Source organism: Dasypus novemcinctus, chromosome 8, assembly GCF_030445035.2.
Source record: "Dasypus novemcinctus isolate mDasNov1 chromosome 8, mDasNov1.1.hap2, whole genome shotgun sequence".
Taxonomy (NCBI): domain Eukaryota; kingdom Metazoa; phylum Chordata; class Mammalia; order Cingulata; family Dasypodidae; genus Dasypus; species Dasypus novemcinctus.
In genome coordinates this window covers 40931170-40949182 of record NC_080680.1, presented here as the reverse complement: position 1 = coordinate 40949182, position 18013 = coordinate 40931170, and the positions used below count along the sequence as shown (strand labels likewise).

The window sequence follows — 18013 nt, the reverse complement described above, 5'->3', positions numbered from 1 at the left end:
TAAACCAATGGTAAATTTCCCATCACATCTAGAACATCACTGGTATTCTAGAGAATCATTGTAACTTGGTCAAAGAGGGGTCCTACACACCTTGCCCTTCATTTTATGCCAACTACAGAATTATAGATTATTTTAATAATAGGGACCTTCTGCCTCATATAATACCCTCATTTCACAGATGAAATTAAAAAAAAAGGAGGCCCCAAGACTTTTCTTTTCCCAGGATCACACAACCTTTCAAAGTTAGAACTAACTCCACACCAAATCTCCTGATTTCTGGTCCAATGTATGTTTTCTTCCAACCCGCTACAGACACTTTATAATACCTAAATTTAAATTCTTAGAGTTTCCATAGTGGAATCCATAAACCTGGAATTAACATGGAGCATTATATAAGCCAATTTACTGTTTCTAGAAATGTGCATCTTAGATATTAAGTAAATGATTATTGAATAAACTCAGAGAATTGACTTCTTTGTCCATCCACTTTTCTGAATTTGTAATAAAATACTCCTTCAATCCTAAAGACTCCTGCCAAGCAAGAGAGAAGAATTGACTTAATGACTTTAATTTAATTCAGCTCTATCGAATTAGTTGATTATTCAGTGTAAGGAGGGTCACCAGTCAGCCTTGTCTCCCAGGAATCTTCCAGTGTCTTCTCACCTTGTAACCTGGAGATGAAACTAGCAGGTTTTTTTCTTTAAACCTAGATGCTTCTGTTACATTAGGGTTGTTCTGTTGGTTTATGTCCCCAGTTTTTGTTGGTGACTAAAAGTGTAACCCTTAATTCTAGATGACACTTGAGGCAGTTGCCTATATGTAAAAAGCTTCAAAGGCCCTCAGAGGCCCCAGCAGTCCCTTCCACAACCCAGGAAGGACCAGCTGTCTTGATTTCTATTGCAGTCTTTTCTGTGCCTCCTCTGCCTCCCTTAATGCCCCATTGCATCCAGAAGCTCTAGAATCCTTGCCTTCTTCCCCCAGCCCCAGACCCCAAAGGCCCTACCATCGACAAGCATTGCTCTCTTCTGACTTTCGAAAGCCACACCTTTTGTTTGGTTAAGGTCATTGGATAACAGGACCAACTGCATAGATCTTTCTGCAGAGTTGGGGTGAACTCTCTGAGAAGTAAGCGTGTGGTACTTGATTTGTCTTTTCAGGACACTGTTTCAGTTCATAGACCAAGTTTTTACGCGGACAGATTTCTGAAGTTCATGAATTCCAGAGTTTTCAAGAAAATTCAAGGTAAGATTTTTAGGAAGATAGGAAGTTTTTTTTTTTTACTGTTAGCACTTACTTGCTGACTTCACTATGTATACCCTTGCAAGATTTTTACTGGAAGAGTTGGAGTGATTTCCCTATCGTGGTAATTACATAGTGATTATGGTGAAGATATTCTGCTCAGAAACTTATTGATGCTATAATTATTAGAGCCCCATTTTGTAGGGAAAAAAAACTGCCTAAATGGCCATTCATACAGTATATTGGTTAAATATATTATAATACAGTCATATAATGGAATGGTATGCAACCAATGAAAATGATATATTAGAAATACATTTACTTCTTATGGATATAGATTTATTCATAAATATATATGCATATACACACACACACATATATATATGCATATGCATATAATTAGTGGTCTGCATACCTAAAGGCACAGCAAAATTTAAATGGGATATATAAAATTGTTAACTGGTTATTTTGAATCGGGATTATATGGAATTTTATTTTCTTTCACATCAATATTCAGTTTTCTACAATGTATATGAAGTATTTATGTAATAAGTTTTTTAATTAGGTGGAAAAGGAGAAAATAACCCTATTATTATATATGCTGTTATTATATCATTAATCTATCCAGTTCATCCAATTTCATAATCCAAGACATGATAATTAAGCCATAGAAACACCTGAAAAAGGGCATTTCAAATTTTTCTTGTAAGATTTATTGGAAGTTTCTGTTAAATGCAATTTATAAAACACTTTCAATGTAAAAATTGTGGAAAACAAAAAGATGCAAGGAAAACAGTGATATTTACTTAAAAGCCCACAGCCCAGAGATACTACTTCTACAATTTGATATTCTTCCTACCAATCTTCTTTACTCTGTTATGTGTATTTATATAAAATTGGCAGCATAGTAGTATACCACGTGTATATATATATATATATATATATCACTGTTTGTCACAATATTATAACATGAATAGTTTTCCATATCATGTATCCAGAATATATAAAGAACTCTTACAACACAGCAGGACAAACAACCCAAATAAAAAATGAGCAAAGGATGTGAATATACCTTTCTCCAAAGAAAATATAAATGGCCAGTAAGATACAATATCAAGTGCTAGTTCATGGTTTTGATTTGTATTTCTCTAATAACATCTTTCCATGTGCTTATTGGCCATTTATATCTTCTGGGTTTTGAAATATCGGGAATCCATCCCCTTCTTTCACAATGCTACTCCTCAATTCAGGCCTCTGGGTTTTGTTTGTTTGTCTTAGAAGGGTTTTTATTGTTGTTTCCCTTTCTTCTTTTCTTTCTTTCTTTGTTGCATAAGTAAGATCATGGCCCTCGCTCGGGTTTCTTTGCCTCCAGTCTTGCCCCATTCAGTCTAGTCTCCCCACACCGCAGCCAGAAGGATCAGCTTAAAATACAAATCTGCTCTTACTGATTTCCTGTTCAACCTTTTCCATGCTAAAAACTAAAGGTAATTTAAAAAATATTCCATGTATCTCCAATGCACAAAGCCTTTAAATTGGCTTCTGAGTGCTTTGTGATGTGTGATTTGGCCCCTCTTTATCCCCCAGTGACTTCTGTGCCCATACCACACCCTGTTCTCTTCACTTCAGCCACTAGGACCTCCTGGCAGTTACCCCAAACTTTCGAGGCTCTCTCCACTCCTCTGCACTTGCTTGCCCTCTGCCTGCCATGCTCTTTGCATCCTTCCCCTGACGAACTCCTGCTCTTCCATCAGGTCTCAGCTCAGATGGTGCTGCCTCCATAGCACTTACCATACTGTGTTATTAGGAGCCGTTTGCTCCCCCACCAGACTTTTAAGTTCCTCAAAAGTAGAGCCTGTATTTGGTTTACTAATACATTCCCAGCACCTAGCACATTTCCTAATATGTAGTAGCACACAAATCTTTAGTTGATGAATAATTGAATGACTGAATGAACAAATGGAATTATCATCTCACTCCAGCTTTTCAAAGGGCAGCAATTTAATTAGTACAATTGATACTTTAAACCATAACTTTCAAATGTTTCATGAACTACAATTAATTTAAAACCCTGAATGCCTAAAAGTATGCTTTGTGACTGAAATTCCCTCCCCAAGTAAGCAGTACCTGATTTTCAAGTTCCTATTTTTAAGTCTTTTTTTTTTAACCTTCTTAAGTCCATTCACCCAAGAATTGAGTTATGCTGCCAATTTAATAATGTGTAAAACATTCTGTAATATTTCCTGGAAATATTAGTCACCTTTATGTTGAAGCCTCACTGAAGATATTATGTCCAAAGTACTAAAGCTTAGTTTCTTGAATGGAATACAATAGTGGATTTATTTATTGGTAAAAAAAATCATCTGTCCAAAGATTTCAGGACAATACACATTCATTCAACAAATATTTGAGTAACTATTATGTACCTAGCTCTATGCTAAGACAGTGATAATATACAAAGTTTTAAAAATTATTTAGTTTGTGCTTCAATAATTTCATCGATTTTATATGTTGGGCTAGAATTGGAACATGTAATGGATTTATAATGTAATAAAATAATTTGTTAATAGAGTTTTTCATGAGTACTGTGAATATACTAAGAGAGATAAGATAGATTCCTCTGAAAGAGCTTCACAGAAAAGTGGCTATTTAACCTAAGTCCTAAAAATATGAGCCAGAATTCATTAGGGAAAGAGACAGGAAAGGCATCGCAAGTAAAAGAAACAGCATATGTAAAAGCCCCTGGGTGGGGAAGCAGCTGTGGCTCAATCATTTGGGCCCCCGTCTACAATATGGGAGGCCCTGGGTTTGCATCCCAGGGCCTCCTTGTGAAGGCAGGCTCACCTGCACACTGTGGAGAGCCACCAGCCCATAGCATCACGGAGTGCCAGCTGGCCCACATGCGCCACAGAGTGCCCCCTGGCCTGCAAGCACCATGGAGAGCTGACTCAGAAAGGTGACACAGCAAAAAGGGAGACAAGCAAAAAAAAACGCAGAAGAGCACAGAGAGCAGACAGCAAGCAAGCTGCAAGAGGGGGAGGGGAAATTTTTTTTAAAAGCCCATGTGTAGGGAGCGGATGTGGCTCAAGCAGTGGGGTACCCACCTCCCACATGAGAGGTCCCAGGTTCAGTTCCCAGTGCCTCTTAAAGAAAACAGAGGAGGGAGCCATCTTGGTAGGGGGCTGCGGAGAGTGAAACTCAAATGAGTTTTTAAAAAAATGAACGGGTAAAAATGAACACAGTAGTTTCAAAGAATGACAAACAGGAGAGCTGAAAAGTGATAAGGTGTAGGGACAGTGCGTGGCAGAACGTGGGGCTGAAAGTGGAAACAGGGTGACTTTCACCAGACATGATCTAACCAAAGACAAATCCAGGAGTTTCTATCACACAAAGGAAAGTAGCCATATTTGTATATGATATTCACAGCAGCATGATGCACAAGAGCCAAAAGGGGGAAACCACCCAAATGTCCATCAACTGGTGAAGAGATAAATAAATTCAGAATATCCGAACAATGGAAAATTACTCAGCCATAAAAAGGCATGAAGTTCTAATACATGCTACTAACATGGATGAACCTTGAAAGTATTTATGCTAAATGAAAGAGGCCAGATCCAAAAGGTCACATACTGTAGGATTCCACTTATAGGAAATGTCCAGAAAAGGCAAATTCATGGAGACAGAAAGCAGATAAGTGGTTGCCAGGGGATATGGTGACAAGGTGATGGGCAGTGACTGCTTAATGGGTATGGGATTTCCTTTTAGGGTGGTAAAGTTTTGGTAATGGATGATGGTGATGCTAACACAACATCATGAATGTAATAAATACCATGAGCACCTAAAACTGGTTAAAAAGTGAAGTTTTGTGCTACATATATATTAATACAATAAAATATTAAAAATAAAAATTCAAAAAAATTCAAAACAAAAAACACAAAGAGGGAATCCAGACAGTGGCACTATTGACTGGGACATGGAACAAAGGAGGAGAAAGTATGGGACAGAGTGAGGGTTTCCAGAGATGTTGAGTTCAGCTTTGAAGACGTTGAGTTTAAAGTGCCTTTGAGAAATCTTGGTGGAAATGCCTGGTTGACACTTGGAAATACAGCCAGGAGTTTAGGCCAATAATCTGTGCATTATCAGTCATATTATAAATGGCTAATACTAATTATACACTGAATTATTTTTAATAAAAATACACATAGTAGCTTTAAAAATAAAAAATTCTTTCTTTAGGTGCCACAGGGGCATTTTTATTGGGTCCCCTCAGCTCTTCATTATATGTGATGCCCATAACAAACAAATAACTTTTTCTTTTTAGCTTTTAGCCTTCCTCTGTTCTCAGCCACAAGTACAGCCCTCTTGAGCTTCTTCCCCTCATTATGCTGCTTTCACCTCATTCACTTTTCCTTAGTGCTGCCATTATTCTTTGCTCATAGCTATTTATTTTCTCAATTTAGAGAATCTGCAGTCACCTAAGAACTATGATGTTGAAAGCAATTCTCAGTACCCCTTTACACTCTTAAAAATTTCCAAGGACAAAAGAGAACTTTTATTTATGTGAGTTATATCTATCTATATGAAAATATTAGAAATTAAAATTGAAAGTTTGAAAATATTAACTCTTACAAGGTAACAAGAAAACACCCTTGCATGTTAATGTAAGTCAATTTTAAGATAAAGAAGATGAAAAATAATTATTTTCCAAAATGTAATTTAATGAAAAGAGTGGCATTATTTTACATTTTTAAAAATCCCTAATGTCTGGCTTACTAGAAGCCTTCTGGATTCTCACCTCTTCTGAATTCAATCTGTGGGGATATCACAGGTCAGGTAGCATCTGGAATCTTCTCCTATTCACTGATGAGAGAATGAAAAGTGAAAAGGGCAAATATCTTAGCATTATTATGAAACGTGTTGATCCTTCCGGACCCCCTGAAAGAGTCTCAGGGACCCTAGGTGGTCCCCAAACAACATTTGAGACCCTATAGTTTAGAAGTTACAAAGTACTATATTGAAAGACTGGAGTTGAGGGTTCCTAAAAGTTAGCCATAGACTGTTAAGCAGAAGCCAGAATGTGGATAATCGCTTCAGACCCATAAACCAAGTGTGAACTCTGTTTGGTAGGATGGGAAATTATGGTAAACATGGCTTAGTCGGTCTACTTTTTTATCACGAAAATCAATTTTGATCTGTTTTTAAACACTCAAAATCTCCTCCTGCATAGGAAAACAAGCTCTTATTTTATCTTTTTCTTTTTTTTCTCACTTTAACTATTAATTGCAAATAGAGAGCTAAACTGCTAGGAAGTGCACCACCAATTATGCAACTTAAAAAAAAAAAAAAAGACATCCAGAGCTCATGCTTTCTAGCTATGACCTTGAACACATCACAACCTTTGTAACTTTTTCTGGACCTACTTCCCTCAGATGATCAACTAATTTGAGTGAGGCATGAAAGGTCAAAGTTGGCTTGCAAACGCCAAAGCCCTTTAAAAAAGTTATTTATTATGATGATTTAATTATTATTGTAATAAGACTGTGTGCAGACCCATAAACCTTCTCTTCTTTTAGAGCCGAGAGATTGCCCTCTGTTCTTTCTTCATTTGTATGCCCTAAAGTCTTTTTCCAATTAAATTCTTGCAAACCGCCCACGGGAAGAGCCCCAGATGAGCCATGTACTCTAAGCTCTGAGGTCGCCACAACTAGACACAGTGACATTCTTGCATCTGCTCTCAGGTTACCCCTTTATGCAGCCCTCCCATGCCAAAAACATGTTCAGGAAAAAGCGCAAACATGCTTCAACTTCTCTCTCCCTCTACCCTTGAAGGAAATTTTCTAACAATTTTAAGCCAAGAAAAATATTGCAGTGGAGAGTGAATATAGGTGGGGATGATGCAGCATCAGCGTAAGCAGCTTTCACTGACTTGTCATAAGTAAAATCACAGCCATCAGTGAGTATGATGGATGGTGAAATAGGTTTGTATTGGTTCAGTTTCCCAGCATTCTTAAGTTGTAGAATGCTGTTTGGACAAAGATGGGAGGGAATTATGCATCTGACATAACCATGACCTAGAAAAGACCCAAAGGATAGGGAATTTCAGTGGAAAGTCACAGAAGTAACAGGGCTAAATTGGGCAACATGAGTATAAGATTAAACATTGGCATGTTTAGAAATTCCCAGTCCCAAGTTAGTAACACCAGGGTCATGAGAATTCTCCGTACTTTACCATCTGCATTTACCAGCCCTCCTCCCAGCACTAGAAAAACATTGTCTGCAGGAGGAAAAACCATTCTTTAGCAATGGAACATTTGGATTCCACCTCAAATAAGACTTCATTTCTTTTTTCTTTTTTTTTTCTTTTTTTTTGAAGTACCAGGGACTGGGGATTAAACCCGGGACCTCGTATTTGGGAAACCAGCACTCAACCACTGAGCCACACCAGCTTCCCTGAGTTGGTTTTTTCATTTGTTTTGCTTGTTTTTGTTTTTTTCATGAGGCACTGGGAACTGAACCTGGGACCTCCCATGTGGGAGGCGGACACTCAATCACTTGAACCACATCCATACCCCAAGATTTCATTTCAAAATCTGGAGGAAGAATGCCTGCTCTAATTTATTCTGGGATATTCTGATTTAAATCAAGTCATGCTGGATAAATGAAATTGCTAAAACACAGACAATTTCCTATCTCTTTCCTCATATATATAAAATAAAGCTTCTTGTAGTCCATTCAAATAATGCCTAAAATACTTACAAATAATAAAGTATATTAATTTAATAAATATTAATATGGTTTTATAAATATCTTTATTTGTCTGTCCTTTTTCCTTCCTGTCTAGCTTTGAAAGCTTCACCTTCTAAGAAACGGTGCAATTCCATTGTTGCCTTGAAGGCAACATCACAGGAGATAGTCTCCTCAGTTAGTCCGGAATGGAAGGATGAGAAGCGTGATTTGCTGACGGAAGGACAAAGTTTCAGCAGCCTTGATGAAGAAGGTAAAGGCATGTGGTAGTTGGTTTAAAAAAAAGAAAAAGCTATTGTGATTTATTTATAAATTATATAGATTCCCATAGTAAAATTAGAAAATATGAAAATATTCAAAAGAGAAAAATCTATAATCCTACTAGATGATGGTAACAAATACTAACATTTTGATGTTTTTATTTCTTCACATCTTTCTGTGCGTGTTTTGCATCAATGTGAATAAGAGTTATCTCTTCATTTATTTAGGTCTTCTTTAATGAGTTTAAATAAAGTTTTGTAATTTTATCCTTACATGTCATGTTTTTATATTTATTCCTTGGGTGTTATTAGATTTATTCCTTACGTGGATAGAGAGAGTTTTTTTTTGCCTTTTTAAATATTATCTTTTTGAAGAATTTGAGTTTTCTGGCTCTTTGTTGTTGCTGCATACACCTCACATCCTTTTTCTTCCTTTCTTACCTGCTGGCCAGGACATCTAGAACAATGATGAATAGAAAGAGTGATTGTGAGCAGCTTTGCCTTGTCCTGATTTTAAAGGGAATGCTTCTAATGTTTCCCTGTTGAGACAGAAGTTTGCTGTATTTGATACCCATAATCAGGTTAAGGAACTTCCTTTTTATTCCTAGTCTGCTAAAAGTTTTTATCAAGAATGAGTATTGAATTTTACCAACTACTAATCTTTATCTACTGATTTGATCATTTAATTAATTAAGATCCCTTTTAATCTATTAAAGGGAAGTGACATTTTAGACTTCCTACCAAAATATTCTTTTGAGAATCCCCAACATATTCTGAAATTGTTCTCTAGTTCCTACAGGAGATCTCTTCTAGAGATTTTCTTTTCCTGAGAGTCTTTTGAATAGGGTACCATTTTAGTTTGCCAAAGGGCTGCTGATGCAAAGTACCAGAAATGGATTGGTGTTCATAAAGGGGATTTATTTGGGGTAAAAGCTTTTAGTTCTAAGACCATGAGAAGTCTAACTCAAGGCACCGAAAGAAGTGCTTTCTTACCACAGTCAGCTGCCACATGGCAAAACAAGATGGCCCCCGATCCCTGCTGAGGTCTCTCCTTTCTGCAGCTGTAGGCAAACCTGACATGGGCTTGGCTTTTTCTGGCCTCCTCGCTCAGCCTTGGCTGCTCCACTTTCTTCCTCAGTTCAGCTGTAAACTCTCAGGCATGTGGCTTATCTCTTTCTGGGCCTCAGCTCTTTGAGCCTCTGAAGGGGGCATCTTTCCTTGCAGCTCAGCTGTTGCAGCTCAGCTGTTGGTAAACCTGGAGTCCTTTCTCTCATATGGCCAGATCAAATATGGCAGCTTCCTTTATCTGTGTCTGTGTCTGTCTCTCTGGTTCTTCCTTTGTATCAGACACAGCGACACAGCCAGAGGGCAGAGGCCCAAGCTGGCTCACACTTCACTGATATAGCCCAATCAAAAGCCCTAAATCAATCTTATCAGTAATCTAAACAAAGGACCCTCAACCAAATGCAATGCAATCAAAGGGTATCGCACCCACAGGAATAGATTAGTTTACAAGCATAGTCTTTCTCTTTTTGGGATTCACCAAATTCAAACTGCCACAGATTTGAATGTTCCTTCCTCCTGCAGCACTCATCCATGTACACTGTGTTCCTTTCTCATCTTCTAATAAACTAACTTTTACCTATAGTTCGTGGTTTCAACAAGAGTTAATGAGTTATCCTTTATCCTTTCTCTGCCCATTCTATGAAGGCAGAGGTAAATTGATGGCTCCAATTTCTGGCAGACTTTCACCCATTCCTCCAAGCATCCCTGCATTGGCATCTCCCCTATCACACCACGTAGTTTTTTGATAGCACATAAAACTACAAGGTATCTGCACAGTCTAGGAAATAGGATAAACTTATTTTTAAACAGTGTGTTGGTTATGTTTTCAAATAATATGCAAAGTGTAACCACTAAACCAAAAGCAATGGGTTCCATTGTTAACCTAGGGGAAAAGATATAATAAATACACTAGGTAGTATCCAAAAGGTCAGCAAAGACGGAAAGTAGTACACATATATTTTTTTAAGATTTATTTTCTTTCTCCTCCCCTGCCCTTGTTGTTTGTACTCTCTGCTCTCTGTGTCTGTTCATTGTGTGCTCTCTGTGTCTGCTCATGAAAAGGATGGGAGGGAGGTGCCCAATCACTTGAGCCACATCTGCTCCTGCTTTTTGTGTCTCTCATTGTGTCTCTCGTTGTGTCATCTCATTGTGTAATCTCTTTGCATCAGCTCACTGCACCAGCCCATCAGGTCAGTTCACTGTCTTGCTCGTCTTCTTTAGGAGGTATCAGAAACTGAACCCAGGACCTCCCATGTGGGGGGCAGGTGCCCAAATGCTTGAGCCACATCCACTCTAGTAGTACACATATTATACTTTTTTTTTCGGTTTAACAATTGGACCCATTGCTTTAAATTGAGGTACTTCACCTGAAAAGATCTCTGAGGGTCAAAGAAAAACATTTTAAGCATATTTCTTGAAAATGTAACCAGCATTCTACTTTAAAATGGATTTATCCTTACAGCTCTCTGCATGTGCAAGAGTTGATCTCTTTCTAATGCCCTGTACCTGGGGACTTGCCCTGTCATAGGGTACCAAGTCAGTGCCAAATTTCCCTCTACTTTTCAGCTATTCATTTTCTGAATTTCCTCCCTTTTGATTAACTGAAAGTCAATCGACTAATGGCCTTAATTACATCTGCCAAATCCCTTTTGCCATGTAATGTAAAATAATCACAGGAATAATATCTTATCATATCCACAGTTTCTGCCCACAGTCAAGGGTGAGAGAATTTGGGGGGAGGGGTTCATCTTAGAATTCTACCTCCCATGCTGGTTTTAGAAAACTGAAGCGTATAGCAGGGTGAGGAAATCATTCTCTGCTTCAAAGAGCAGCTCCCAAGGGGATCAGCTAGCTACCCAGTGTTTGAAAGACATGTAACCTGGAACTGAGTCACAAGAAAGATAATGTTTTCCCTATTATATCGCATAGGTAGCTCTGGTTTATGAAGTAAAGCCAGGTATTCCCCAGGCCGGTCTGCATTGGTTGTTCCCAATTCAGCAGCACCTGCCTTATAATTAGGGGCAATTCACTGGGGTCTAACATTAAGTTATTTTTTCACCCCTAATTTCATTGTTGTTCAGAGTGTCATGTTCTTTTCTCTGTATTTAATGAGAAGTTGGGAGCAAGTATATTGAAGACTACTGGCCAGGTATCATATTAAGTTGAAACCTTTCTAATGTTTTAATATTGAGCCCTTTGATTACTTTCATATGATCACCATATTATTCATCACAATCAGTTCTTTATTTTGACTGCATCAGAGCAAGGGTTCCACCACCCTACATCCTCCACATGTAATGTGCTGCCTGCTCTGCTAGACCAGAATCCATCCCTTCCTCTGCTTATCCCAGTTCTTCCCCCACCCCCACCCTCTCTCAACAGGTACACCCCTTCAAGTCCAAATTCAAACCTCACATTCAATAGTATCTAAGAGGGTCCTTTTCCATTTGCACTTCTCCTGAAAATATGTCATTTTGAACCTGTTATGCCTCTAAAGGAATGCCAGACACACCTTAAATTTATATTGCATTTATTATAGTCTAAAATGTTCCATTTGGGGGAATGATTTAAAAGAATCCACAGAGGCTTCAGAGAGTGGAGGTAGGTCACTCCTCAGCCCCCGATGGCATTTCAGAGGCACCTAAATTTTAAAGAAGTAAGAATTTTCTCATTTTTAAAAAGGTAGCCTTGATCTTAAGGTATAGTGTAAAAAAGAGCCACCACGAGTAATGTTAAAAGATAGGCATGGGTGCAAACAAGTTCAGGTATTTAAGATCTTTGTTTCCTGGCTCCCCAAAATTTTGAGTTCTTAGACCTAAACTGAGACTCATGGATATGTGCATATTGTAGAGAGAGGAAAATTGGTTCACTGGCTGTTGCTACACCTGCCAGCCACCCTTTTCATCTCTGTCAAAATATCTCCTTCAGCTCCCGGGAGCTTTTCATGTCATCTTCTGAAATAGTAAATCACTTTATTAAGTTTTTAAAAGAATATTCATAATGTCATTTCCATAAACCATTTTGCAAATTAATGCAGTTTCCTTTCTGTTTAACCTGTTTTCAAGGCACTATTTTACATTTCTGCAGCAGTTCAGAAGAGTACAGTTAATTCATAATTTAATATGCAGCCTGATATATAAAATGAATGCTTCTGACTCATTTAAGTTATTATAGATACTAAGGCAACATTTATTCCTGAGATTGAGTGTGCATGTTACTTTCATTTCCCAGCTCTAGGGTCAAGGCACCGGCCAGACCTGGTGCCTAGCACTCCATCGTTGTTTGAAGCTGCTTCCTTGACGACCACAATTTCATCTTCCTCCTTATACGTCAATGAACATTATCCACATGACAGGACTACGCTTTATTCAAACAGGTAAAACTCAGTGTGATCAAAGTACCAGTCAGGCTTTTACCTCGTCAACATCATGCCTAAAGCAGTGTCTCTCAATGTGGCCACCTGTCTCCACCAACCAGGACGTCCCTGCCACCTGCCTCGTAAGTAAGAGATGGAGAACATGCTTGATTTTCACTGTGGCAAGAAATAAAAATTTGAGGGAGACTCTCATGTTTCTCCTTTACAGTTAATCATGATGTCATGTAGAGATTATATACTTGGTTCTGTGGAAGACAAGTCCTTGGTCATTTTTATTTTAGTAATTTACTATGAATGGGTCTTTTAAAGCAATACTCTTGGTTAATACCACACAGATAGCTGCAAAGATATTTTAACACCCATTTCGTATAAACGACCCTAGTGACTGTGTTAGGCAGAATAATAGCCTCCCAAATAGGCCCAGTCTTAATCCCTGGAACCTGTGCACATGTCACTTTATGCTACCCCACATGGCAAAAGGGACCTTGCAGAAAAAGTTGAAGATTTTGAGATGGGAAGATTATCCTGAATTGTCAGAGTAGGCCCACTGTAATCAACATAATCACAGGGGTTCTCATAATAAGGCAGGAGGCTTGGAGTCAAAGAAGCAGAGGTCAGAGAAAGAAATAGATTTGAAGATGCTCCACTGCTGACTTTGAAGGTAGAGGAAGGGGCTGTGCCACAAGGAATGCAGGCACCGTTTAGAAGGCAGGAATATGGATTCTCCCCTAGAGCTTCCAGAAGAATCACAGCCCTGCCAGCGCCTAGGTTTTCAGACTTCTGAACTATAAGATCATTAAACTGCTGCTAAGTTTGTGGTAATTTGTTACAGCAGCAGTAAGACACTAATTCAGTGAGTCTCAAACATTTTATGTGAATTTATAGAAATTTAAACTAGAATTTCTTAAAATGTTTTTTTTATATTAGGGTTTTTTTTTCTTTTTAAATAAAATGTCTGTGGACTTTGGTTCTGGTGTTAGAAAATGACATCTTTACAAAGAAATTGCAACATTGTCTCTGAAATTAGATCGTTTATTATATATATATATATATTCTGTAAATAAAATACGAACTTTTGTAATAAGCTTCAATTCCAGGTCAGAGACTAACAGTCATAGGTTCTCAAGAATTATCTGTTAAATATTGAACTAGTTCTTGTTGAAATCTAGCTCTTGAGAATTTGTGGGTGAAGCTACTTATGCTTTAGGTAATTTTCTATCACCAGGCCAGCAGCTGGGTTCACTTTCAGACAGAGGAATCGATACGATTGATTCATTTTTTGTATGTTCATATCTATAGATTCTGGCTTGGTCTTTGGCAAGTAACAGTTTGGCAGTTGGATCTTCTGTGGTAACTCTCTTTTACTGCTGTTCCCTCCTCTCTCAACTTGATGACAAGATTAGGTATAGAGAGGTTAGTCTCTAGGCCTGGAGAAGTGGGACAAGTGGCAGGTTGGACCGCAGCTCTTAACTGGGCTTCAGTTTGTACTGCTCTGTGGAAGGCAAACAAATAAGGCTCCATTATACATTACTAAACTCACCTGAGCATAAAAGTAACTTGATATGGTTAACTTCCTTGGATTAGAGCAATTTAAAGTGATCTATACCTAGTATTAACACGTATCTTGAAGGTTCCAATTTGTTATGTCAATTAGTCAAGCAACAAATTCTCCTATTTGTATGGTACAGCTCAATATATTGGTCTGTGTAAAGTTCTTTTGCTCTCAAAGTAGCAGCTTAAAAGGTAGCTGGAAGGTCACAGGAAGCTCTTGGCAAGGTCACAAACAATTCTTTTGTGAAGCCACAGTGGATTCTTACAGTTCGTTAGTCTTCTAATTACCAGGATATATAACTGGGTATATGATTAAATTATTTACGGAAATATTCAGGACAAACATGAAAGGGTTTGGGTTTTTGGGTTTGTTTGTTTTTTTTTATTGTTGTTGTTAAGGATCCAGTCTCTTGACCACAAAGTCTTAATCTCTTGCATGTTCATAAAGTTCCCACTGACTCCCAACCTTTCCTGGCCATCTTAGAAACCTGATATAGCAATTTCCTCAAGTTTTTCATTCAAATTTTGCAGGTAGACTTCAAGTCATTGAAAAGAGACAAGAACTATCTATTTCTTTTTTTTTCATCCCCTCCCCCTTGTGGCTTTTTGAGTGCTGTCTGCTTTCTGTGTCCATTCACTGTGCATTCTTCTGTGTCTGTATTTTATTTTATTTTATTTCCCCTCCCCGCTTGCAGCTTGCTTGTTGTCTGCTCTCTGTATCCATTGGCTGCGTGCTCTTCTGTGTTTTTGCTTGTCTCCCTTTTTTGTTGCATCACCTTGCTGAGTCAGCACTCCGCCGTGTCTGAGGGCTGAGCGGCACTCCATAGCACTTGCTGGTGAGCCTGCCTTCACAGGGAGGCCCCAGGATGCGAATCCAGGGCCTCCCTTATGGTGGACGGGAGCCTAACTGATTGAACCACATTTACTTCCCTTTATTCATTTTTGATTTAGAAAATCCTGTACCTTATGTTAACAGAATAAAGTTAACAGAAACCTTTATTACTTATGAAATGAAGGGAAAAGAAAGTTGTTTGCAAGGACTTCCTAGTGATTCCAGTTCTCTAATTGTAACTTCAAGTGAAGAACAAGGCGCGCCTGCAGTTATCTGCTCTGGACAGTGTAGCTACGTGCTATACATGGACACCAATCCAGGGCTGCCGGGCTCCTGGGGGGTCTCTGTAGCCCTTTTGTATATACTGAATTTTGAATCTGGCCTCTCTAGACACTTAGTGCTTTTGCAGAAAGATATTCTTAACCCCCAGGCTTTTTTCTTGCTCCTTCTTCATTGTAAAACATCATTGTGGGTATTAGCCCTCAAACCGCCACTTCTAGCTAACATTGAGCTAGCTACTAACCTTTATGGGCCTCATTCCCTTATTTGTAAAATACTACCCTAAAGGGTTATTATGAAGATTAAATGAATTAATAATTAGACCAGACTTATAAATACCCCCTAGCACACAGTAAGCAGCATTGAAGTGTTTGTTAAATAAAATAAGATAACCAAGTGTTTCTGAATTCTAGCTTCTTGCAGCTTCACCATAAGTTCCACTGTAAGGGGCAGGATATAATTTTTTTTTTTTTTTTGGCAAAAAAGCCATTATAGATTTCTTTATCAGAGTCCAATCAAGGGAGCAGAAAACACACTCGGAATTTCCAAACTAAAGGGAAGTTAGTAAATAGTTTTGGTTACAGAGTATAGGGAGGTTGGAAAGTGAAGGGGGATGTTGTAGATGCCCAGGGATAAATAAACCACAAGCAGCAGCTCCCAGCCCTAGCCCTGCCTCCCACCTTCTTCTCTCCTGCCCGTGTGCTCTACTGGGAGAGCCTGGCAAAGGAGCCGGAGAAATGTAGTTTGTCTGCTTTCAGCCCCAGCACTGCAAAGGGGAGTTAAGACAGGCTATAAACAGCAGCCACAGGTACACAGAGCAAAAACTATGTAAAATGAAATCTTTTTTTAAAATTACAAAGATCAAAGCTCTGCAAAGGTGAGTGCAAGAACAGGAATCTAGTTTGCATCTTATAAAAAGAATCATAGAACCAATTTATTGACATGCCAACTTAATACTATATAAAGGAGCTGTAAATTTTTTTAATGATCTGTACAGTTAGAAAAACTCCAGTATTTACCAATGAGTCTCTCCTACAGTCAATAACATTTTCCCTGGTACTGCACTAGAGTAGATGCTGGTTATAAGTACTCATAGGAATGTCTTAGCTAATTCCAGACACATGGGATAGATTTAAAAAAAAAAAAAAAAAACATTCTTTAGCTCAGAAATTCCATAATTTTTTTGGCCTGGAGAGCTGAGATATGACCTCTGATAGGATAGCAGATACAATTTGGAAACAGGACAGATGTCACTTTTGCCCTAGCAAAATACTTTTATTTTGTTGCCAATATCTAGTTTGTGAACCTGCTGCTCCATCTCAAGTTATCTTATCAAATGAATATAATTCAGTATGAAGTAAATACAGTATTTGGGGGGAGGGGGAATACCACTCCCCAAGTGGGGGGAAATATGGTGTCACTTCCATTCTACTCTTCTTGCAATGAAGAGAGGTTTAGTCAACTTCACATACCCCCCAAGTGTCAGAAAATGGGGCCACCAAGCAAGTGATAACAACTGATTGAGGGAGAATACCACTCCCCAAGATCATAAAGCAAAACCTGCTTCGTCCCTGGCCTCCCAGGAGAGCAATCTCTTGTTTTAGGAATTGGGAACATTTTAGGCATGCTGGGATTACCAGTACATCTAAGGCAGTTGTCACATCTGTCTCCAATTGTGACTACAGAAATGTGCAGAGAAATTGAGCCTGATAGAAGGCTCATAATGTGCTTATTAGTTTAGCTCCCTTCCCCTCCATCCCCCAAAATGGATTTGCATCGTGGAGTCTGCACCTGGCTTTTACCAGCTGCCTTTTTTTTTTGAAACAAGTTACAGAATTCTCAAGTGATTAGCTTTTCAAATGATCCCTCATTTCATTTCTGCATGGGCAGTAAACTTAAGTGAATTTTTCAGTATTAACATTTTACAAAGAATAATTTAGGATTCAGTATTATTTCACTTTTTTATGAACTGATGCATAGTAGTATTTCTCGGTGCTTTTCATGTATTACTAAGATCTTTTTAATGGACCTGATTACCAATGAATAAGTCATATTACCAAAAAAAAGTGGCAAACTGTCTTTGGCAAGCTTACTTATTAAAAATAATCTTTTTTCCATTTTCTGCTCTTAGTTCTGGAACCCAGTGTCTATTTCTTTTGACTTGCAGCCACCAGTGCTTCATCTATAGGAGAATGGTTTGCTGGTGGTAGATGTATCTCTGTAAACCCTCCTCATCCTCTGCCTTCAGTCATTGAACCTCTAGAGATATGCTTTGCAAGGTGTGATAAGTACCTGCATCTAGAATTGGGCCTGGAAATCTGTGTCTTAGAAGTTCCTCAAGAATTTGTTATTCACACTGGAGTTTAAGGAAAACTTATTTGGAAATAAACTCCTCTCCTCCTTTATCCTTCCTGAGGAAGGAAACAATTTGCATGCATTGTGGTTCAGCTGAGACAGCTGGGCTCTTTCAAGGAATAAGACGTAAGTAGTACCAGAAAGACAATGCCTTAGCAAAGTGGAGGGAAGTGCTTTCAGGTTATAGTGAAGAGAACAGGACCTCAGTTCCTTTTTCTTACCTCAGCCTGCCTGGATAGATCCTAAAGAAAGACATTCTTGCTTTAAGATCTTTTTGGTTAGCAATACTTTTGGGGTAATGCCCCAAGCTGCCCC

The 18013-nt window shown here is 38.5% G+C and overlaps 1 protein-coding gene across 4 annotated transcripts in view; it reads left to right on the top strand.

The window, feature by feature from the left end:
* The window catches only part of PIP5K1B (phosphatidylinositol-4-phosphate 5-kinase type 1 beta), a 301860-nt gene that overhangs the window by 227161 nt on the left and 56686 nt on the right, over positions 1-18013 (top strand). For all 4 annotated transcript variants that reach the window (XM_058301709.2, XM_058301710.1, XM_058301707.1 and 1 more), the window contains 3 exons: positions 1158-1242; positions 8078-8233; positions 12537-12681. In XM_058301709.2, coding sequence (XP_058157692.1) covers positions 1158-1242; positions 8078-8233; positions 12537-12681 — 386 coding nt within the window. The remainder of the gene's footprint in view (positions 1-1157; positions 1243-8077; positions 8234-12536; positions 12682-18013) is intronic.